At 37.2% G+C, this 25356-nt stretch overlaps 1 protein-coding gene and 1 pseudogene across 4 annotated transcripts; both read right to left on the bottom strand.

Moving 5' to 3' along the window:
• LOC109834848 lies at positions 753 to 12191 on the bottom strand. 4 transcript variants are annotated; one of them, XM_020402978.1, is made up of 5 exons: positions 11965 to 12191; positions 10773 to 10854; positions 9389 to 9547; positions 8241 to 8340; positions 753 to 1292 (listed from the first exon to the last, which is right to left on the bottom strand). In XM_020402978.1, the coding sequence occupies exons 1-4, from the start codon at positions 12181 to 12183 to the stop codon at positions 8261 to 8263; spliced, it is 540 nt and encodes a 179-aa protein (XP_020258567.1). In that variant the 5' UTR covers positions 12184 to 12191; the 3' UTR covers positions 753 to 1292; positions 8241 to 8260. The 4 variants fall into 4 exon arrangements, with proteins under 4 accessions (XP_020258567.1, XP_020258525.1, XP_020258481.1 ...); XM_020402936.1 differs by lacking the exon at positions 753 to 1292 and adding an exon at positions 7272 to 7723; XM_020402892.1 differs by lacking the exon at positions 753 to 1292 and having other exon boundaries at positions 8079 to 8340.
• Positions 13350 to 25175, bottom strand: LOC109834686 (annotated as a pseudogene).

The following is a 25356-nucleotide window of genomic DNA, read 5'->3' as shown; positions in this document are numbered from 1 at the left end:
ATAAATCTAATTTAAAATTTTTAAGTGCAAAAAGACTACTCCACTCAGAAGTATAATAGTGACCAGAGACCTCACCTAATGCTATATATTTTATGTAGGGTAAATTATACTAAAGCCCCAAGAACTTTCAACATTTTGCAACCACCAATTACTTTGAAAATCGACCCCAATATCTTTTGGATAAATACACTAAACCTCCAATAACTTTCAAAACTCCTTTTTATAATTATCTGCAAAAATGAAGAAACTTACAGGGAATTTTCTGCAATTCCAAAAGTTATTGGGGGATTATTGTGAGATAGTTTTTGCGGGTTTACTGCTAAATGCTGAAAGTTCTCAGGGGTGTACTGTAATTTATCCTATTATCTATGGAAACACTAGGGGCTGTTTGGTTGTATGTTTTTACTTTGTAAAAGGATGGAAAGTGTAAAAAAATGGGTCCCAATGTCAGCTTTCATCACTTTCAATTGTTTGTTTGTAGTTGTGAAAATAGTGATTTCATATGCTGATGTGGCTTGTAAAGTGATTTCATAAAAAAAAAGACATGATTTTAGGAGAAAGATGACATTGAAGTTAGGAAAAAATAATAAAAAATAATTCCAACCAATATGATCATTTGAGTAGGGACCACTTTTTACACTTTCCAAATAAACAATTAAAGTTACAATTGCAAACCAAACAAGCAATTTATGATTCCAATGGAATCAAAAACAAACAAAGAAAAGTATAAAAGTGAAATTGATGAGGTGGACATCAACTTTCCAAGTTGTGTCATAAATACGCAACTTTACAAACAACAACCAAACAGCCCCTAACTATGTATGCTTTCTTGCTGTAATCATACATCAAAAACCTATTTGACTTTGTGACTTCAAAGTCTTCTCCAATTAGCTCTTTGCCGATGGACTTGGATACCCTACATTGCAGATAGATAGTGGAGAATCCACTCTTTGAATCAGAGTAGTGTATCCTTTAGTTAATATTTATGATGAGTTCTAAATAAAAAAAAAGGGAATGAGTGTGGATATCTCTAGAGCAAGTCATAACGTCTCACTGAACGGTTGTGACCTGAGAAGTTGTCTCTCCCCTATCAAATAATTGAACAGTTGTGACATCACAACTCTGGTCTCTGTCGAACATGAAGAGGGGATCCAGTGCAGAGGCTCCCACCATGATGATGTCTGGATAGAATCGGAGGTACACATACCGTGCCTTGCTATAACGTTAACTGATCGAGGAATGTGTAATCTGACTTAATGATCATTTCCTATATACACGTACCCCGCAATTACCTAAAGATAACAAGTTGCCTTGTGATCACAATAGCATAAAATCATTACTTCTGTTGAAAGATTCATAAACTCATGTAGTAAACATTTTGTTACATAGGCTCACAAGTGCAGAAACTGAAACCACTCTTGCTGAATGATACACACTGAGCAAAATTGTTTCGTTTAAGCATTCTGATGGAACTCCACAGTTGCAGCAAAGGGTAAATTCCACAAAATCCTCAAGAAGGTTTGGAAATGTCACATAACCCCAAAAGGTTTGGAAATGTCACACAACCCCCTAAAACTTTTCAGATAACCCCCAAAAGGTTGGGGGTTATCTGAAAATAGATTATGGAAAATGCAAAAGTTTTTGGGGTTAGGTGATATCTTCTACAATTCTGGTTATATATGCATGCTCATCTGACAACCTCACTCCATTACATCAACCACTTCAACCTTATGTGCACAAGATAAATAAATAAAGAACAAAAATCTCATACAAATCTAATCTGCACAAGTTCTTTCTAGATACCACCTAACAATCAACACCTTATCATCAAAACTAATCATCAACATCTCATGTGACTTCTTCCTTCTTATTTTATACAACCTCATACTTTATCTAAAGGCTTTAGCCATCTAATTTTAAAGATGTACTTTCTGTCCTATCCCCACATTCCTCTTTTAGATTCACCGCCAATAAACGTTAAGGCACTTTTCGAGTACCAATTCATTAAGAATGCTGTTTGTTATTTCAGACCTAACACCCAATCCAAGCATCGATGCTCCTCTCCCGAAAATGATTCTATAGTACTCTTGCATTATATCATGATATAAATGAAGGACGATCTGATACCATCATGTGTCATGCAAAATTCGTCTTGCCCCCATTTCAGAGCCAACATTCTTCTACAATTCTGGTTATATATGCATGCTCATCTGACAACCTCACTCCATTACATCAACCACTTCAACCTTATGTGCACAAGATAAATAAATAAAGAACAAAAATCTCATACAAATCTAATCTGCACAAGTTCTTTCTAGATACCACCTAACAATCAACACCTTATCATCAAAACTAATCATCAACATCTCATGTGACTTCTTCCTTCTTATTTTATACAACCTCATACTTTATCTAAAGGCGTTAGCCATCTAATTTTAAAGATGTACTTTCTGTCCTATCCCCACATTCCTCTTTTAGATTCACCGCCAATAAACGTTAAGGCACTTTTCGAGTACCAATTCATTAAGAATGCTGTTTGTTATTTCAGACCTAACACCCAATCCAAGCATCGATGCTCCTCTCCCGAAAATGATTCTATAGTACATCTTTTCTACATCCAATCAAGATGTACTTAAAACTGTACAACCATTTCAATATACTACTGCAAAGTACATAACTCACCAAATTATTTTTGATTACAATGATTCTTAACATGGTATCAGAGCACCAGGTTTTAAAAACTATTGGGGTTCAAACCTCATCAATTCTGAATTGTCTAGCTAGTGTACGCCCACAGTCCAACAGTTAAAGCTTTCAGATAAAGTGGGTCTTGACAATAATCAGCATAAAAATTTCCTAATACGGGATCAAACATTCCAAATACAGGATACATAAGAAATTATTCAGAAATACCACAGGTAGTAGATAATGCCAACTCTACTATGGGAAAGAATAGCTTTTGTGTACCAAAAAACCCACAGTGTCCAAATCCAACCTGCTTATAAAGCAGCCCCCTACCACTGCCTCTTCCACCACTCCATATCAAGCCAAGCCTAGAATAACAAAGAACTCTATACCTTCTTACCTTCTTCATCTCTTGAAACCCTTACCCTAGCCGTAACCATTCTGATTCCCGCTTCAACCCATGTCAGCCGCCATGTGGCGGAGCAGTGAAGCGCGGTCTTCGTGTTAGTCAGCTCAAGAAGAGCTCCCGTGTGGCTGATGAGAGCTCTATAGGATCTCTGGTGGTCGACCAAGGCCAAAATGGCGGTGACCACCACCTGTCAGTGTTCCTAGCAATAATACGGGCTCCGATGGTGGTTGCATCATGCTTTGTGGGCAAACCTAATGGCATGGCATCAGGAGACAACCTCCAGTCTGCTGACATGGATCAATTCATGATGCATGATAGCATGCGATATGCAATTTATGTTTAGACTTTAGTTTCAGGTTTCTATTAGCTTTTTTGTGCACGTAGCACAGTTGTAGAAGAAGTTTATTTGATGGCTGGCTTCAGGTTACCAACCATGTGGTTCTTTTTCTTCTTCTTTCTCCTACTCTTTCGGCTTATTTTTGAAGCAATTAGGTTCAGTTAGGGCTCTGTAACTATCTAAGCTTATAAATTATTGTATAAGTCATTGTATAGGTCATTACTTAGTAGCTTCATGGGAACTAGAAAGTATGAGAATTAACTTCTCCTCCCTTCTCATCTCTTCATTTTCCAGCAGATTTGCCTCATAATCATGAAGAGTAACAAGATGGTATTAATTCTCATCAAAATGTCATATAGTTGTATATAGATTCCAATCTAGTTTCAGATTTGTCTGTTTTTTAATAATTGGAGTTGTACAGAATATTTCATCTTGTTTTTCTTTATTATTTTTTTCCTCTTATCTTTTCCTTTAAAGTAAAGGAAAGGTTAAGTCACATGTTTTCATCAAAGATAAGAACGAAAGTACAGCACATAAGTTCTTCATGAATCACAAACAGAAAGAGAATCTTTCTTACAATTTGAATTAATAAAACTTTTAAAACTGCAAAAAAAAGTAATAATAATCAGACCGTGAAAAACAACATTTTAAGCTTTTTTTTATATATATCATAGTTTAGAGGTAAGACAAAGATAACAAGGTTTAGTAATATTTGTGGAAAACCAAGCACTGTTGATGGAAATATAATGGTCCATAAATGATATACTTGAGTGCTCACGTGTATTAAATAAATATACAGGTGATCCTCAAAAGAGTTGAGCTAGTCAGTTTCCCTATCTTTCAGATCACTTGGCTAAATTTACAGGTCCTGAGAATAAAGGTCTGTAATTTACATGACTTGAGGTTTGATTCTAATTGGCTTCCATTAAAAACTTAAGAAACTATGACATAGCGAGATTACACAAATAGAAAGTTTTACTCATGCTCTGTTACCTACTTCTGCACAATCAAGTTTGATACTAAAGCAACAAAGGTCTATCATAATCAACTATTCCTATCTGAAGTAACCACTGGACCTTGCTGTTTTCTAAAAAACAATAACGTATGCTGACCTTTTGACTAGATTAAACCATATTAATTAGGAAGCTTTGAGGCAGCCAAACCTAAACTTTAGGGTTCCCTTCTTTAACCTTACTTCTATATATATAAACTTTCATATTGGCTTAGATTATAAAATATTAGCAGGTTTAGTGTCTTCAGACCCAGAGCTTTACAATGCACTGGGGAATCGAACAATTTTTCAAAATAGGCCGATTTAGTTTTTTATTTTTCAAAATCGACCGTTTTTTTTTATTTATCAAAATCGACCCGGTTTTGTTATTAGCAAGCTAATCACTATCCTAAATAGTCGGGGTTGCCAACCATGACTAATTAGGACATTAATTTTTAGGGTTTAAGGCCTTTAATTAGGGTTTAACACCCTCCTAAATAGTCGCCCCTCCCCCCCCCCAACCCAAACCAAAAAGAAAAAAAAAAACCCAACCCTGTGAACTTTGAAATTCTACGAATCCCGCCTTAACTATCGAAAAATCACATGCACAATGCCAAACTGGTAGAGTAAAATGTCTATAAATGCGAACTGGTTGTTGTCTTGTTCTTCCACATAATGCTCTTCATTCAAAGTTTTCAAAAAGACTTTGATTTTTGTCACAATTCAAACTTATTACTCTAAACCTGAAGGAGGTTTAATGCAAAATCCTCCAAGTTCAGGGGGTTTTCTGAAATTTACCTTTTGTTCTTCTTCAAATTTTGCCTTAGTTCTAACATACAAGGTCAGTGATTGGATGAAACTTAGTACTGTCAAAATCAAACACTGGACCAGACATGGTACAAAATAGAAAAGTGGTGGAATCCAGTTTGATTGACAATACATGAGGTGCAAAATGGGACCCTGCCTCAACTTCATGGGAAAGTTTTGATAAGGTAGCTAGTGGGAAGTCATGATGGAAACTAAACTTATGAGATTGATAGGGTCCTCTTATGCTAGTGGAGGGATAGGCAGCTTCAGAGATTATTGGTGGATGTAAAGTAGTGAAACAATACTCTTTAAAAGCAAGCTATAGAAAATTCTAAGAAACTTTAATTTAGTTGAAAGAGAAATCTTATCAGTATTATTGTCATCATGAGTGATAGAGACGGAGGTAATATTTACTTAAATTTATGCACTAGTCTTTAATGGGTCTAGCTTCAAGGCATGTACAGCAGCATGAAATTAAAAAAATTTGAAACTTGAAGGATTACATATAACAACAACAATAATAATAAAACCAAAAGAAATTAGAAGAAATTGAGAGGGAATGTTACTCACGTCATACATATTAAGACCTACAAAAGTGGAGTTCAATTAAGATAAAACACTATACTAATCGCGACAAATTACTTATCAACCCAAAACAATAATCAGAAGTCAAACTGGAAATTTATTTTTTTTGAGTTAATTATAACGGTTTAAAATTTTAGTTTGAATTAGCCCCTCTCTGGAAACAACTAGCTCCCTTAGTTTGGTGGCTCCAGCTTGACTATCTAAGCTTAAAACTCAATAAGGATAAATATAGGGTTTTATGGTTGTAAGATGGCAACTCAGTTAGCAAAATGAGCTATCAAAAGAGTAAGCGATGGGGCCTACAACTTTTGATGCGACAACTAGGGTGGGCCTCATCACCTATGTATCTCTTGGTAGCTCATTTTGCAAAATGAATTGTCACCTCATACCTATTTTTTGTTAAATAATATTTAAGAAGTATCTAACATCTTTCCATGATTAAAATGTATAAGCAAAATCTATTAATGCATCTTAGTTATGCCTTTAAAGAAAAGATAAATCAATTGGTGAACTTCCTTTTCTGTAGAATATCACAAGATGTTATTTACATGATCACAATGAAGGTCTACTCGTGAAGCACCAAAAAACTTCATTGTATTTATCAAGTATTTAGCCACGTTCATAGATGTGATAGTCCCTAGATCCTTCTCTTCCATGAACTTATTCTCAATGGATTTGCTAATCTTCAGGATTCACTTTATGATTTTCAAGGAAAAGAGCTTTTTCTGGGATTCTTTATCATCAATCTCCTCTTTCTTCTCCATTTGGCTTGATAACATATTGCTCGTTATATACATTCTAGTTGAGACCATTGTTCAAAAACTTTGAATATATCAAACACATTTGGGATGAATTGTGGTAATTACTCCATAGAAATTCCAAGTTCTAACAAATCATCATAGCAAATGGTCACACAATTGTCAAGAGAACTCTTTTTTAATTTAAAGAGACCATATGTATAAAAAGACCATATGTATAAAGAGACCATAAACTCATCCGTGTTGCCAAGCAATTGGAGTAAACCAGCTCGAAAGAACACTGTGTTTTCCTTCCTGCAATAAAACTTTCCCTCTCTCTCCTTTTGGACATAGACAAATTACTGAACCAAATATATGTCTTTTTGTTTACGTGACTGTTATGTTTTCTTTTTTCATTAACAAGAGGATTTGACTACTCTGATCAAGATTTTAATGATTGGTATCAGATCAAGAGTTATCAGATCCAAGATTCTCTTGCACACACAAGACCATCATCTCCAAGTTAAGCAAGATGACAACAACAAAGTTCAAGGAGGAGGAGTTATGCTTAAAAGATAAAGGTGATTTACAATATTGTAGTTGCTAAATTGATTAACCCCCCCCAATCCCCCCTTCACATATGTTTACCTGATAATATGGAAGAAACTCCATACTCTACAATGTCTCAATTGGACTGTATCTTGTAGCTTTGGGTGAAATGAGATTCTTGTACTGGGACGATAACTAATATTGGCAAGCTTTTATATGGGAAAAAACTTGTCAAATAACAAAGATATACCCTCCCCAAAAAAGGAAATTATACCAATAAACATATAAATATCTTCAACGAAATAGTGAACATCTATTATATCTGGGTGTTAAATTAGAAAAGAACAGAAATTCTTCTAATTTTTACTTTGCATTCACCATCTTATGGTCTAATGGTGATCGTTATATATGGAAGAAAAACACTTGAGAAACAGAAGGTAAAGACTACTCCTTAGAGTAATACAGTCATAAAAAGACCAATTCTTAGAAACAATAGTCATCGAAGTTGCTGAGGAAGACGGAAGTCATGAGGTTGAGGAAGATAGAACTGAAGGTCAAAATCTAAATCTTCCAACAAGACAATAAGACAACAATGGTGACAGATGCCATTTCTTGCAATGAGCCTAAACACAAAACATTGTAGAAATTATAAAGCATGGTTGGAGAAAAAGAGAAAGAAGAAGCGAGAGAATGACATATCTAGTTAGTCTGTATTCAGAGCGATGAGATAAAGAAATGGTGTGATCTCTTGCTGCCTCTACAAAAGGCACTTAGTTACTTTGGTGCTTGGATTCTTGATTATGATTGCCCTTATCATATGTGCCTGCGCTAAAGTTATTTGGAACCTATGTCGATTACGACAAAGTAATATCCCAAATAGGAAACAATAGAATGTGCAAGACCATAAGTGCCGGTAATGCTAAGTTGAAGATGTTCACTATACTGTACAAGCAATGACATTAAGTGGCAAATGTCTCATGATGCAACTGTTTGCTCTAAAATATTAACATTGACGAATATATGAGTATATGAAACTATACATCCCTTGATAAGGTGTAACATATCATATTTACATCTGCAGTAAAAATCTTAGCATTGAAAAACACTTTTATGCAGTATTGCAAGTATAGTAATACTCACAGATGTCACTTCTGACTTCTTTAGAGAATGAATTCTTTTCTCAAAATCCCTCTTAATGAATCCAGCACGTTTTGCTCCCCAGTTAAGCTTTGAACTAACCCTTTCATGTGAGATGGTTAAGCTTGATCAATAATTCAAAATAAATGCAGTAGAAAAAGTATATCATGCTACAATTTGTATGAAACAGAAACTAGGTAGTTTTCTTTAATGCTTGTCTTTTGGCTTTGTTTATGATTGGTATAGATACCAATAAATCTATATAACAGAAACCAGGTAGTTTTCTTTTATGCTTCTCTTTTTGCTTTGTTTATGATTGGTATAGATACCAATTAATCTATATAAATCATCTTTTTGACCAGATGCAGTAACATTTCAAATCACTTATTCAAGTGTCATTTCCAAGTGAGAATTTCCAGCCTCAATATAAAAATCTTTGAGATGCTTGTGGTAATATATTTATATGCTCGTTTATCGACAGGACTACACTAGGAATCAGGTACCTTGTTTAATAATTGCAAATGTTGTAGAATCAATGGGATGCAAACTCAGACTACGTTTAGAGGTCAGACAATTAAATTATAACAACATTGCTCGTGATCTTCACAAATCAAAATCTATATGAATCAGTATCAATGCAGGTTCGGATGCTTCGCGCAACCAATCTTATGGACTATTTATTTTGTGACTCAAAACTTTTCTAGAGCTAATAGTTCACAAGCAGATAAAGGGGAAAAAAACTGAGTTTTACATATTAAGGACCAAAAATTAAATTAAATAGATGTCCTGTTAGTTTTGTATAGAGAGGATTTGGTGCCAAATCTTACAAAAACATCTGATCACTTTTAACGAAACTGATGGGCCACAAAAATTGAAAACCCACATCGTTAATCATCATTCGCTACATCTTAAAATGCCTAATTAGAAAAAAGAATATGAAATATGAATCTTGTGGAGGTTTGATATCCATGCATTCAATATTTAAAACATATACAACCCAAAAATTAACAAGATAATTGCACGACATTTATCATGTGAAAACATTCACATGAACTTATTGTTTCCTCTTTTATGTCCCTTTGTAACTAAAAGCATATATAGTGCAAGAAGCCTTGATGAACAAAAGCACCAGATTAACAGAGGAGGCTTACCAGTGGTATAATGGCGACAATCATGTTTCCCAACTATGAGATCAGTTGACCAATCTTCAGTGAATTTACGAGCCATTTCAACTCCGTCAGCTTGCGAGAATCCGATGAACCAGCACCTTTTTCTAGGAAGCCTACTCAATAACCTCTTCATGATAACACCTAAGAAATACATATAATGGCGGAATCCATTAGATAATCCAAGAACACGTACTGTTAACTCCCTCCTAAGAAATGTATTTTAGTCAATAGAAATTCTATTTGAAATGATACTAAAAAAGATAAACAATATTCAACATTGTCAGTAGAAAAATTTCAGCAAAAAAATCTAAAGTGGAACAGTAAAAGCTGTAATACTATGTGTTTCCTTGTTTTCTTCTCCTTAAAACAGATACCTTGACCCTATATATTTAGTCAAACGAAGCCTTTGTCGCCCGATGGCCATCTCAATATACTGCAATCTAAAACTGAAAACCTGAATTGATGATCCAAGGGTCTTTCTTCTAGACGCCTGGTGGGGTATGAGAGGGTTGGATTCCATTTGGATTTTAACGGGTCTGAACCTTATATATACCTAATATCCCAACTTGAATGCACTTCACAATATATATATCAACCAGCTTCCTATAGAATTCATCCCCTTAGAGCAAACCCACAATCAATCTATGATTATTGAAATAAGCTCAGGCATGATGAACAACCACCTATTAACTTTTCTTTCCATGGACGAGGATAGCACTGAGAAAACCAAGGTAGTACATTCAAATTAGAGTTTTGGAGTACTTGAATTTCTTGGAGAGACACCAACAAGATGGAATCCCAATTTCCTTTGGACAAGTCTTCTTACCTCAGCCAGTATAATCACACATTCTCATTTACCCCCACCACAGAAGATGTTATTTTTCATTTCAGACAATCTTCTGCTTTTTTCTAAAGTATCCTATATTATGCAACTGAGGTGATAGAGCAGCTACCTATAAAATTTTAAATTTAAATGAGCATTGCCATGTGAAATATAAAAATTTTAATGTGTGGCTCATGAGAAAAAGAGGGAAAAGAAAGTATGATATAACTAATGCAAGCAACAAACAAAATAGGAGTTGGCAACTGTAAGGAGTTGGCAGCGATTTTCATGGTCAAAGTATTAGATATGAAAGATGACCATAACAATGTATTAAAGAGAGTTTTCCTTCTTCTACCATGCCTGATTATTTGAGAGCAAATAAGTAGAACTGAGGAAGAGAATCAACAGCAACTCAAGGTTTCTCTTACTATTTCATGTGAAAAAGAAGGTGTAATAGCCAAGACAATGTTACTGAACTACAAACCTGATTATTTTCTAAAATCATAACCCAATTTAGTCTACAAATATCAAGCATAGATTCACCTGGCATTCTCCTCCCAGAAAGAGCCGCTAGCACTAGGTAAATATTCTCTGGATCTTGAGGTTGGAAATCAAAAACAACTGCCTGGAAAAAGATAAATCTCTTTAACTTTATCAATGAAGCAAATGTTTCTTATGTTGGGTTTGAGATTATTAGTAAGATTGAATAACAAAACAAAAATAACAATTGTTAAAAAAAAAATACTCGTCAACTTTTACTTAATGATATACAAAGTGGATGCAGATTTCGATAGAAGTACAGGATCATCAAAATTATAAATGAAACAAAGTATAATTGACAAATATTAAACAATTGACCATAGAGAATTCATGCTAAATTGATTTCATAGTCCCCCTGACTCTTTAATCTTTTATATGTACACTGCACTTCTAGGACATTATGCTATGCTCTACAATTGCTTGAGGAACTACAGGGGTTATTTCAATTCTTTCTAGCCTACCAGGACAAACACAAATCTCAGTTATCCAGCATGATTAGGTTAAGTTGCTAAGAAAACACTTTCCATCTGTAACTTAAGCCATTTCGAACTCTCATGTCGGCATTACCATTTGAGTTATTTTTACACAATAAATGGAAATCTTGGCCGGTTGAGATTACCTTTACAATTCATGACATGGAAAAATAGAGTCAAGAATACATGAACAGTAATTGTCTTTTAATATATGTAGTCAGTCAGGAGAGAATATCTCTCAAACATCACTGCAGATAATGCCTCATATGTATTTTAACGTTATGGTCCATGAACGACTCATCAAACACTCTGTCGAAGTCCTCAAAACCCACCAAAGTAAAAAAGTGAAAACGAGTAAATAATGGTCATAATCATAGATCTTAGTCGTGTTCAATAGTATTTTATAATTAAATGGACAAATAAGTAAGATTATGTAACAGAAAATGATGATGTTGTGATCCATAAATTTGACCGTTGACCGCAAAATATAATGGTATGCCTCACTTGTGCCTAAAATGAAGCAGAAGATATAAAATGTTGCCCCCAAATTGAAAACAGAAAAGATACCCAAAATTCTTCATTGCCGCAAATCATCAAACAGTTGCAGGGCACGGGCACCACAAATAAAAATTCTTAAAAGTTGGATTTTGAGAGAGACCCATGTTACCAAACAGAATTAGAAACTAAATTAAATTTTTAAAAAAAAGGTGAAAAGAGGAGACCTTGGATTGAGATTGAGCTGGTTTGATGATGACCATGAAGTGTTGGAGATCCCAGAGGCCCAATGAATAGGCAGCGGACATGAGCAGCTGAGGTGGACCCCTGGCGGCTCTTAGAGGTACGGATGCCACGTAGACGGCGTCTCTGAGCTTGCCATGGCCTTGATTTGGGGGAGAGAGGGGAGAGGACGACGTAAGTTTAAGAGACGCACAGAGAGCCATGAATGAGCGTTGGCGCTAACTTCAGTTCTATCCTTTTTATTTTTATAGGGTAAATTTCACATAACCCCCCTAAATTTGAGGTATTTGTCTCATATCCCCTCTAGACTTTATTTATCTCACTTAACAACCCTGAACTATGGGGTGTCTCACAACCCCCCACTACCACACCCAAAATAAAACAACTTTGAACATTTCACCCCGGAACCCTACCTCACATATAATTTGCGCAAAAAAAATTTGTTTAGTTAAATTTCCATGGTAGAGAAGGAATCCAGAATTCAGAGGAGGGGATATGTTGTAGTCAAGGACAAATGATAAAATTTGAGAATTTTTCTCTCTAGTAAATTTTAACTATTTGCAATTATCAGTTGGGTTCTGATGAGAAAATGTCAACAGTTTTTTATCTTTTTTGGGGGGCGTTTGTTGTGTGTGTGTGTGTTGGGGGGTGGGGGGTTGTTAAAGACACCCCAGAGTTCAGGGCTGTTAAGTGTGATAAACAAAGTTTAGAGGGGTTATGCGAAACACCATCCAAAGTTTAGAGATTTATGTGAAACTAACCTTTTTTTATTATGTGTTTTAACTTTTTGTCAGCTATTTTTTTTTTTTTTTGACAATTTTCAATTGAGAATTTTTATAAGAGAATTGTTTTATTTAATCTTTTTCTTTCATTTGATAAATTTCCTATGAGGGCATCTTTTTTTTTGCTGTGTGTGGAGATAGTTCTGATTTGAAAACTTCAGCTGAGCTCTAATTAAGCAGAACCTAGGTGTTGTTTGGTCGAAAGGAAACAAGGTTGTAGCAACAAAATCTGCAGCCTCAAATGCTCATTTTCAGTATTTGATTAATATAATAGTGGGAATAGTAAGTAGGTTTAAATTTTGTTGTAAAATAAAAGTTGCAGCACCTATTATTGCCGTACCTCGTCATAAAAATTTGCTGTGATTGGATGAAGGGTAGAGAAGGAAAGGGGAAGAGAAATTTGAGTTTAATCTTATTTGGATTAGATGCACGTTTCAAGAACTACTTATAACTGAGATTATGAATAGCACCAGGTTGTACAGTACCAATACAAGATGTCAGCAGCAGTGAACTCCTCATAAACTGCATTTGAAAGAGCTCTGGTGCATATAAAATTATCAGTAACCCGGTAACCCACCAGAGACTTCAATGACAACAAATAAATCACCCTAATCGGAAACTGAACATTGTGTCTTTACTTCTGTTCCTGTCTGGCAATCTCCAATACATCACAATCCACAAACACTATGAAACTAACAAAAATATGCTGATATCATACAACTTGTGCCTTTCGGGTGCCCAGAGGCTTACTCTAGTAGTTTTCGACAAATTTAACACAATGTACAGGAGCAACTCGAGATCTTTCTCAGTCCCACAAAGGAATGTCTCAAACCTTCACTCTACTTATGTGACCTGTGGCTGCGAACAAAAACATTAGGAGTTACTAAATGTCAGAAGTACATCTACTGAAGGCAATGTTAACTAAATTGAAAAGAAATTGAAATAAAATTGTTTGTTTTTCCCAGACTAGTTTGTCAAGATGGTAAGTGGACAGTAGACACTACTCGAGTTCCAAAATGGAGTATAAGATTCTAAATTATTTCAATTGTTGGATTATATAATTTCCAGTTTCTGAAGTCAGTTACCTGACTAAGAAAAATGAGTTTAAATGTTAAAAAAAATCAGAAAAAGAGGCTCATATAAATGAACATGGAAACTGCCATTTTGACCAGTTTATTTTGATCAATTTGATGGCCAAGTTATGGTGCAGATATCAGCTAAATTCTCAGTTTATTATAGGGATAGGTGATTGGGATAATGCTGGGCCCCTCTCTCCCTTCTATACCTCCATCATGAGGAAAGGAGGCATTTCACCCTGTTTCTCTCCTAAACAGCTCCTGCACCGTGCTAAAATTTCAGCAGAGGCTTCAAACACCATGCATTAAACGCCAATAGTCCTATGACCTACAAAGGTATTTATATTTCATGAGCATAAACAAAAACAAACACAAAATCTATAAGAGAGAATACTTACAAAATCATACCTTAGGCTTAATAGGCCGATTATTAAATTGATAGACCAAACTTTGGGCCGGCAGTTATAGTACTATCTGCTAGGACTGTTCATTATTCCTTATTTTCCTATCAGTATCTCCAGTGTCCTGGTATTCTTCTGATGACGCCAGTTTTCTCCTGCACCAATTTATGGCTTTAGCACCCACCAATTTATGGTTTTATCATACGAGCTATTAAATTTATAGTCCGTCCTTTTGAAACTCATAGAATTTATCATACATTAAACCCAATATTCCACCAACCCAGAATACAATTCACCAGAGACCATGAATAATTAATGGTCACAAGAACCTTTTTCTTTTTCTTTTTTCTTTTTTTTTTCCTTCTTTTTGGGATGGGGGTTCTCTCATCTTTCCTCTTAGCATTGGATGGTCTCTCTCCCTTCATCACTGTTTCAACTGTAGGACAGCCTGACCAGATGCCTAGGCTGTTCGTGAAACATTATCAGATATTGCTACCACCTGATAATGGAAATGTTGGAAGCACAGACTATTGTCTTAGGAGGTACCACCAAAGGTATACGCGAAATCATAAACGGTGATACAGATAGCAGGATCAAAGGTAGGTACTTGTTTAGTCTTCATTAGTGCTTAATATGATAGCAGTTTCCAGCTGACATTTCCACATTGCTCGTAACAGGTGGAAGGTAAGGATGCATTGAAGCTTGAATGATGTGCATAAAGTAATCAATCATTGGGCAAGAAGGTATTGGTTGATTTACTGTCTAAAAGCAAGCTTTATTGTTCTCTTTGCTGGTAAGATCATCCAATTAACCAGAAATAGTCCAAATATATAATTGATTGAATCCAGAGCATAACTTATCATCATTCTGAATTTGTGCATGCGGAATCAACTTAACATGCTAATGGGCAGTTAAAAACAAGATTAAATACCATTTTCCACATTCATTAAAGACTCATGTTCTCTTTTGCTGGTGCCACCATCCAATTAACCACATATAGTTCAAAGATATAATTGATTTAATCCAGAACATAACTTATCATCTTTCTGAATTTCTGCATGTGGAATCAACTTAACGTGCTACATGGACAGTTACGCAAATTACTGCTCGTCATTTAGATCAGGTAGTTAGCCATGTTGAGTAATGCAAGGGAAATAAAGATGTGAAGCATCTCACCATATGGCTCAAGAGGAACTCCATTTTCTTCAACAGTAACTGTTTGCTTCAAAAGGTCTCCTTTTCACAATTTCCTGCAATATGGCGTACAATTGTAAGAAACACAATCTTCTAATACAAGAAAAATACATGCTCACACCATACATGTCAGACTGACAATTATACAAATATTATAAAGAGTATACATTAGTTAATGTCTTTTCATGTCACTCTTTGACTTGTGTGGTGCCTCAAAAATGAAAGCAATTCTCTATAGCAAAGTTTCCTAGAGTAGAAGAAGACTCTTGGACTTTTGTATGTTGCATGAGCTCAAACTACAACCGTGCGAGTCTTTCCTACCCAACAACTAGCCTACTAGAGCCCTTGCAGCTCTGTTCTACATAATTTCCTCAGGAGGGAAACTCACAGGGTTTAATATCAGGGTGACAGCTGACAAAGAATTTTGACAAGTTTCTTTCTCAGTACAAATATATCCTGTATAACATTCAATAGCAAAATGTTCACATGGTGACAATAATAACTTGCTCATGATAACAATATTGAAGACGACAGGCGTATTATTCTTATGTCATATCTACGCAAGGAAACAACAAAGAGAATAATTTTCATTACTCCATCTTAATTGTGGTTGTTCCTACTTGCAGCAGTTACTTTTAAAGAATATTTCTGCCATACAAAAATATTAAAGTTAGGCATGAAACGAGTATTTATGTAGGTATCTTATTGTAAATTTGATTTAACTAACTGCTACAATAATTCGGTAGCTTGTCCAGGTCCTAACTCCTAATTAAGCCAAGGTTGGGAAGTCCAGGTCAAACCAAACAGCATAGGTCAGTGTCATGTCAAGCCTAGATTCTAGGCTCAATATATTAGTTATGGGATGATGCTTTCATTAGTGACTCCATTAACTGACATGCAACCTATTGAGCTCTGCCATTAAATATTAATTGAACGGATCTTCAGTAAATGCTGTTCATATATGAACAGACATCTGATTTTCTATGTTCAATCCAACAACTAAACATATATTATATACTAAACAATATAAACATATACTAGATAGTATGTTTATGGCTATATCAACGCATGTAGTGTCGGCATGAATCATTTAAAGGCCTTGTTCTTGAACATTGGCGACAAACCCTTGCTTCTTCCCCTTTGGCTGATATCAGCCTCAAGCTCAAAAAACTGAGGCTATCCCTCAAACAATGGAACCTATCCACTTTTGGTAACATTTTTTTCTCAGAGGGATGCTCTGGAATCTGAAATTTCCTTCCTCACATGAATCTATCTTGCAGGCTGGATGGAATCCAGACACTTATGCTCAGCTCCTTGGGTGTAAAGCCAAATGGCAGGAACTCATCATTCGTGAGGAGATCTTTTGGAAACAAAAGTCCCGCATCAAATGGCTCAAAGAGGGGGCCTCTAATACCCAATTCTTCCAGGGCATTGTGCGTAGCAAAGTTGTCCAAGCGAAAATAGCATCTATGAAAGGCCCCAATGATGAAATGCTACAGGGCCTGCCGCCATTCATGAAGTTGCGGTTTCTTCTCCAAATTATTCACTTCTGAAAATCACACTCTGAGAGAGGATATTCTGAACTTGATTCCAGTCAAGGTCAATGAAGAGTCTAACTCCATGTTGCTAAGACCCTTCACTCCAGAGGAACTGCACCATGCGGCTGCCGCTATTCCTGTTGACTGAGCGGGAATGGATGGCTTCTCTGCCTCGTTCTTCACTTCTGTGTGGGATATCATTGGTGATTATAACCTTGCGGCTACGAATGAATTTCTTCAGCAAAAGTATCTCCCTGAGGCTATATCACACACCATTTTGGTTCTCGTCCCCAAAAAATAAACGATACAAAGCCTCAACAATTCCAGGCCCATGCTTACGCACCACCTTGTACAAAATCTTCGCCAAAGCCATTTGTGCGAGATTGGCTCATCTGCTTCCATTGCTTATTTCTCCTAACCAAGGAGCTTTTGTGCAAGGCCGTAGCATCTCTGATAACATTGGGTTTGCCCAAGAAACATGTAGGGAACTAGATATAAAGGCAAAGCACCCTAACGTCATCCTTAATCTTGATATGTAGAAAGGTTATGATCGTCTAGAATGGGACTTTCTATGGGCGGTCTTGTCTCGTTTTGGTTTTTCAGAGGGTTGGATTGAGCTCATTAAAGCCTGCATATGCAATTGTCACTACTCCGTGGTCTTTCAGGGGGTGTATAAAGGCTTCTTTAAGTGCTCTCGAGGCCTTTGCCAAGGAGATCCTCTTTCTCCAAGCCTATTCATCATTGCTGGGGAATTTTTATCTTTTGGGCTTCACCCATTTTCTTGCTGAGGATGCTCAATTCTCCACAACAAGAGCAAGCTGCCCTACTCACCTCCTTTTTGCGGATGACCTCATTATATTTACTAATACAGCGCGTAAATCCCTCAAGCAAATTATTTCTCTCCTGGATTTATACTTTCGGAGCTCGGGTCAACACCTCAACCTTACAAACAGTTGCTACTACATCAAGTCCAAAGCTCCTCTATCTCGCATCAGAATAGTAGAGAAAACATTGAACTTCCCCAAATGTAACTTTCCAATGACCTATTTGGGTGTTCCTATTGACCCTGATCGAAGGAAAATTGCCCCATTCTCCCCTCACATTGACAGAATTAAAGAATGTCTCCAAGGATGGCATTGCAAATTATTAAGTTGTGTGAGGCGACTTATCCTTATCAAACATGTATTGAGCAGTATGCCCATCCACCTAATCTCCTCTATAGCTGTTCCAGTTTTCTCTATGATTGAAGTGCTTTTTGTCAACTTTTTTGGGGTAACCCTAAATATGGCATAAAGAAGCATTGGCTTCGATGGCATAAGCTTTGTCTCCCACTTAATGAAGGGTTCTAGGCTTTAGAAAACTCTCAGATGTCAAAAAGGCCTTCTACTCAAACAATGATGGCTTCTATGCAAAAAATCCTCCATATGAGCCACCTTTATGCATGATAAATACAAAATTAAAACCCCCCCCCTTAGAGTGGGCTGGCCCTCAAAGATATTCTATCGAGTGGAAGAACATCCTAGCTACAAAATGTGACTTTGCAGGCCTTTGCGCATGGTCCATTGGTAAGGGTAATGTTTCCTTTTGGTATGACAGATGGCATCCAGAGTTTCTTCTTGATCTTTTCAGTCCCAATGAGGATATCCACCTAAAACTCAAGGACCTCAATCATAACGGTGCATGGATGTTCGATGACCTGATCCCCAAGCTCGGTCCCCTACTTCCCTGTACAATCCATAACCACTAGAATAAAATGATGGTTTAGGACTTGTAAGGGGAAGTCTCATTTTTCTCAATCATAGGGAGGCTAGCTTGCATTGCTATTTGTAGGCAAATATGGGTGGCATATATAGAAGTCATGCACTCTAGACTAGTGATCATTGACACTCTCCAACACTTGGATCACCTCGTCAAACCAATGATGTATTCGTCCAAGTATGGATTTGACTCCTTGCAAACCCTTGGCATCACGCCTAGAGGCCCCAATACGGCCGAAACGAGTATCTTCTGCTCCTGACCCCCCCCCCCCCCCAAGGCAAACTCCTCTAGCCTCAATGTGATGGGTCATGCCGTGGTAATCAGCTTGCTATTGGGAGCGTGTTTCGGGACCACAAAGGTAAACTCCTATGTGCCTGGGTTCTGGTACCAGTTTTCAAGGCGAAATTCAAGCCCTAGCGATGGGAGTTGAACTTATAGATGAGATGAATCTCCATCCCTTCATTGCCTACACTGACTCCATGAGCCTAGCTAAAAGCATTGGTCATACTTGTCCACATTGGCAACTCAACCGCACTTGGCAAGCCATGCGTCGTCATCTTCAGGACGTCCCTGTGCTCTACTGTGCCAGAGAGGCACATTCAGCGATGGATTCTTTGCCAAAGCTCGGTCACACCCTGCCTAACATCCATTACTTCTTTGCGATATCGGACCTACCCATGTCCATTCCACGTTTGTTGTGGCTTGATCAAATGGGTCATACATATTGCCGTCGCCACTACTAGGAGAATTCTCTTTTGTTTTTGTTTTTGTATATATTCAGGAGCTTTTGTATTGATAGCTCATAGTTTATCTTTTGTACAAGTGAGGAATGTCTCACTGTTTTTGTGCTTTTCTCTCGTCTTATAGAGAGGAGAGTTGATGTGTGGTGTATATATATATATATATATCTCATATACTATATAGTACTATACTATATATACTATATATATATATTGAGAAATAGTGGATATGTTTGGTAGCCAAGCACAAATTTTGCTGCTTGATATCGATGGTGGTTACAATCCTCCTGCGGCCACTCATTCAACATGAAAGAGACACATTCACATGACCGTTGAGGGAGTACATGGGGATAACTGCACCATTTGAATGAATCGGAGGGGATTATGCCACCTCACTAGCCAAGCAATAATTTTTTTGTGTTTTTGTGGCTTGTACCAAAGCACACCCATTTCTCTTCTCTCATCATCTCTCTGCCTCTCTCATTCATCTCTCTCATCCGTCTCTCTCTCTCTTATATATATTATCATATATAGTATATAACGTATATATAATATATATATAATATAATATATTAATGGGTACTTGTCATAGGAGGAGATTTCCCTCCTTGCCGTCTATGTGGCACAAATGCCTCCCATCGCTTATAAAGTAGAGCAGCAAATCCCCACCAACTGCACACTCTGCCTCTTCCTAGCTTATGTGGATGGTGGGGATTGTGCCACATACGGCGTCAAGGAGGAAATGCCCCTCCTTATGACAGGATACCATTAATCTCATATATATAGTAAACTAGTATATATATATATACTATAGTATTACTATTGTTGGTTTAAAAAAGTTTATGGTGTAATATGTACATGCATAAACAAAATAGAATTGTATAAGTAGGCTAATGCATTTAGTTATCTACAACAAGATATCCTCATCCAGTTTTAGGCCTTCCAAAAGCTTGAGTAAGATTTTAAACATTTAGGCTTTGTCAAAGCTTGACTCGGACTTTAAACAGCTTGCTTAATCAACAAAATAAATTAGTAGGTGAAATGATAAAAATTTCCCATCCAAATATTATGGAAATAAAATTAAGAGCAAGGGATTATACTACATCAATTGAGACTAGTATTCACACAAAAAGCTCATTTAAAGAATCAAAAAAGTTCAGGATAAAGATGAGGTGCCCTACACATAAATTGAATTGGGCACATTGATGATGGCAGGAAAGAGATCCACGCAGAAAAATTACTATACTTCATAATTCAGACAATAAAAATCTCTAGAACTGTAGAACATGACATTTAGAGAAAGAAAAAGGACTCAACTCAATCTCAGCTACATTTATGCACTGAATATGGGGCATCAACGCAGGAGGACCTGGGCTATTAAATTATACAAGCAAACCTCTTGTTATTAAGATATTATTTGTACAAGGAATAATTTCGGTATGAGAGAGTATCTTTGTACTCATTGTATGCATAAAAAATACCAACGAAAAAAAAAGACTTCGGACAATATAAACACAATCATAATCATCGCCTATGCCTTTTCCATGGGAAGTCAACTAGGGAGGGCCTAGTTAGGCATTGAAGCCCAAGCAAATTAGAGGAGCAAGCCTCATACACCTTGTAATTAAGAAATCATATAAGAAGAGATAATATTATACGTACAGCTCAGAATGAACTAATTGTAGGACAAAGAAAGAAACAAACAAGATATCAACTTTAAGAATGCAGATTATCTGTGACATGCAATAAAATGAACTACTGTAAGTCAAAGTCAGCCACAGATTCATACTGACCGGATTTTGAAGCTTCACCTCAACCATGTCTTTCTTAGTATTGCAGGTCTCATTCCCGCTGCCTTCTAGATGCTGAGACCCATAACAGAAGCACATCCCCTCACAGTATGGCACATAAAGAGGATAGCCATTGAGACCAATCGACCCTGAGATTCATAATAGCCTGCTTTGATAAAAGGCAATTCCTCAGGCAGTTCGCTTACATGTCAGGAGAAGGGTAGTAAGGTCTTACCTGCATGATATACATAATCTCAATCAAAATGTTGGCTTCACTAAGCCTAGAAACCTTATTAATAGGCAAAAATATAATCAAGGCCTTCTCATTAAATTATTCAAGAAACAAAGGTTTATATGAATAAACAAGAGTAGATAGTATGTTCTGAATAAATATAGTCATGTAAGAATCCATGAAATATCATTGTATACAACCATGGATGCACCTATTTGACAGGTAGTTAATGACTTTGTCTCAGTAAGATGATGTGAAACTGGTTAGCACCATTCAAAAAGAAATTGACTTCTCTGTGCCCTCATCGCCAATCTCTGAATTCTTTTTAAAAGAATTGATTCTTAAAAATCCAGAATAAAAAAGAAAGAAAAGACCAATCTCCTAGTGTAAACAGATACTTGCCTGCAGACAAATTTATGAAAACATTATCAGTTCCCGTCTTGCTAGAAGTTCAAAGTTTGGCACGATTCTGCACCAAACAGCTGTAGTTGCATGACCAACGTCTCTGGATTAAGATTCACCACGGACATTGAAAGCCATTCTTCTCACTGCATCATTTTCAGCTCATTCAAGGGGAAGGTATGAAAATAAACAATGATAAACTATCACCCTTTAGCTTCGTTTAATTCCCCAAGGACTTCACCTGGAAGATTCATGGTCAACATGTCATGTGTTTGAGGACTGATGCAACAGTGCATTTCCTGCATGATAGAAAACATCTCAGAAAATACATTGGCATGTCCTTCTCTAAGTACACCTTCAAGTAGAATTTTCCATGCAATTTCATCAGAATTATAGCCTCTTCCAAGTGATTCACGAAAAACTAACTTAGCCTTCTCATAGTCTCCTTCACTACAAAGCCCCAAGAGAAGATGTCGGTACGATTCCAGATGGGGTGTATAACCATGTTTTACCATGGAACCTATATATTCTGCTGCCTCCAAGAACAGCTTTAGTTTGCAACAACAGTTAATGAGAGAGGTGTAGATGTCTTCATTGGGAGGTAGACCTCCTTCTGTCATTCGAGAAAAGAGCCATTTAGCTTCTTCCCATCTTTCCACTCTGCAGAATTCTGAAATTAAGACATTGTAAGTAAAGACATTAGGAGCACAACCGATTTTGTTCATTTCTTCCAAAAGCTCGACAACACTGTCCATTTCCACCAATTTCAGCATATCAACAGTATGCATATAACCACTAACAGACTGCTTTCTTTTGAAAATATGCCGGAGCAAAATGGAGTAAGTCCAGCAATCAGGCTGACATTCACTAGTAATCATTTGCTTGAACACAGAAAAGGCACGATCTATATATCCCATATTACCATAACCATCTATCAAGGAGTTATAGGTCATAGAATCTGGGAGAATCCCTTCTTTTTCCATTTCCAACATCACATTTTCTGCATCCTCCATCTTTCCTTCACTGCAGTAGGCTCGTATAAACACAGTATAGGTGACTACAGTGGGTTTATGGCCTAAAGAAACCATTTCATCAAATATAGACTTAGCAGATCCAAGGTCCCCTTCCTTTAGACTCTCATCAATAAGAATTGTATACATTACAGCTGAGGCCCTTCCTTGCTTTTCAGCTATTTCCAATAAGGATATAGCTACTTTCAATTTCTTTTCTCTGATCAAACTATCCATCAAAACACTGTAAGTGTAAGAATCTGGTACAAAGCCCTCAGAGACCATTTTCTCCACATATGAATCACCAGCATCGATATTTCCTGCTTTGAGTAAACCATCTACAAGTGCTGTGTACATTACCTCATTTGTCTTTATGTCCTTCCCGACAAGAGAGTCAAAAAGAAGTCGAGCTTCTTCAATTCTTCCACCTTTGCACAGAGAGTCTATAAAGATTGAATATGTCTGTTGATCAGCAACCAAACCGTTTGCTTCCATAGCATCGAGCAATCGAAATGCACTCTGTATATGGCCCTCCTTGCACTGCCCCTGAATTAATTGGGTGTATGTAACAAGATTCGGATGTAATCCATTCTCAAACATTTTACTCAATAGAGACATTGCTTTATGAACTTTCCTCTCCCTACAAAATCCATCTATCAGATTATTATAAGTCCAAGCATTTGGCTGACACCCATATGACTCCATCAATTTAACAACACCCAACGCATCACCAACTTTTCCCTTCTTGCAATAACCATCAACCAACACAGTGTAGGTTTCTACACTAGGAACCAATCCTTTCTCGAAAACCTCATTAAACATTTTTTTTGCCTCATCTAGCATGTTTCTTTTACACAAACTATCAATCATAACTGTATAAATGCAAGCATCTGGTTCGGAGCCATTCAGCTCCATCCATTTCAAAAGCCGGGACGCTTTGTCTATTTTCCCCATCTTGCAATATGCATCGACCAAGGCAGTATAACTAAAGATGTTCAGAACTAAACCTTCCTTAAAAGCCGCACTCAACATGGCTTCTGCATCTTCAATCCTGTTCTCCTTACAAAGGCAGTGAATCACCATTGCATGAGTCCAACTATCCGGCTTGGTCCTGTTCGACTCCATCAAGTCCATAACCCTAAAAGCATCCTCAACCATCCCTTGTTTACAACACCCATCAATCAAAGTATTAAAAGTTACCACATTTGGTACCAAACTTCTAATAGACATCTCATTTAACAGCTTTTCCGCTTCCTCAAGCTTACCTTCTTTACAAAGACTGTCAATTATCACCGTATAAGTATGAACATTGGGTTGACATAGATCGTCAGCCATCATCCTAGAAAACAACAAAGAGGCACGATCAACCTGACCATTCTCAAGCAACCCATGAATGAGAATAGTGTAAGAAAATTCATTCCTCTGACAACCCATTTCCACCATATTCACAAAAACCCAACAAGCCCTGCTAAAATCCCTAGCTTTACAGTACCCCAAAATCAAGGAATTGCAAGTAAACGTATCCGGACTAATCCCCAGCTTCACCAACCACCTCAAATACTTTCTCGCCTCAATCAAAGCCCCTTCATCACAATACACCTTCATCATCGTATTGCACGTCACAATATCAGGCGAAACCCCATCTTTCACCATCCAACAGCAAACATTCCTCATATCGTGAACCATTTTGAACCTCGCCATCGACATCAACACCAAATTAAAAACTTTAAAATCCGGTCTGAACCTCGACGGGCTTACCCATCGAATCGAGCGCAGAGCAACCGCCAAATACTCTTCGCACGCCACTTTGATCCTCTAATCAACGCAGATTCGCATCCCCCCCTCCAAAGGGTTATCAGAATCAAGAAGAAGCTTGATGAGGGAAGCGTAGGAATGGACAGAATGGGCGAAATCAGGCCGCTGGGCGATCCAATGGAAGAAAACCCTGGCGTTCTGGGGGTCTAGGGTTTGGGATTGGAGGAGGTTGGAGACGTGGTCTGGGGTTAGGAAAGGGGCCAGGGTTCTCAGTGAGGGGTTTTGGTGCCAATTTGGGCGGGAGAGGATTGAAGGGAGCTGGGAGAGATTGGGGGGTTCTAGTGTTTGGGATTTTGGAGGAGGAGACGAAGGGATTGGGTAGAGGCGATTTGGCCATCTTCTTCGTTTCATGGCGAGGGCTAGGGTTTAGGGTTTTAGGGTTTTGGGATTTTGAGGGGTAAACGAAGAAAAAATTTTAGTAGCCGGGAGACCTTAGTTTCCACTGTTGACACTGCTAAACTCGCGCTCAAAGTGCGGATGTCTTTTTGGTTAATTTTAGATATAATTTCTTTTGTACCTCCCAAGCACCGGGGGCATCTAATTATATTTTATATTTTAGGCGTGGGCAAACCGTGAGACTCACTGAGGGTAACGAATTATTTAGTTCAAACCATTGTCAAAATCGACCCGTCAATGTT

This window comes from Asparagus officinalis, chromosome 1 (assembly GCF_001876935.1).
Source record: "Asparagus officinalis chromosome 1, Aspof.V1, whole genome shotgun sequence".
Classification (NCBI taxonomy): domain Eukaryota; kingdom Viridiplantae; phylum Streptophyta; class Magnoliopsida; order Asparagales; family Asparagaceae; genus Asparagus; species Asparagus officinalis.
The sequence above is the reverse complement of the archived record's forward strand: the minus strand, read 5'-3'. Positions and strand labels throughout refer to the sequence as shown.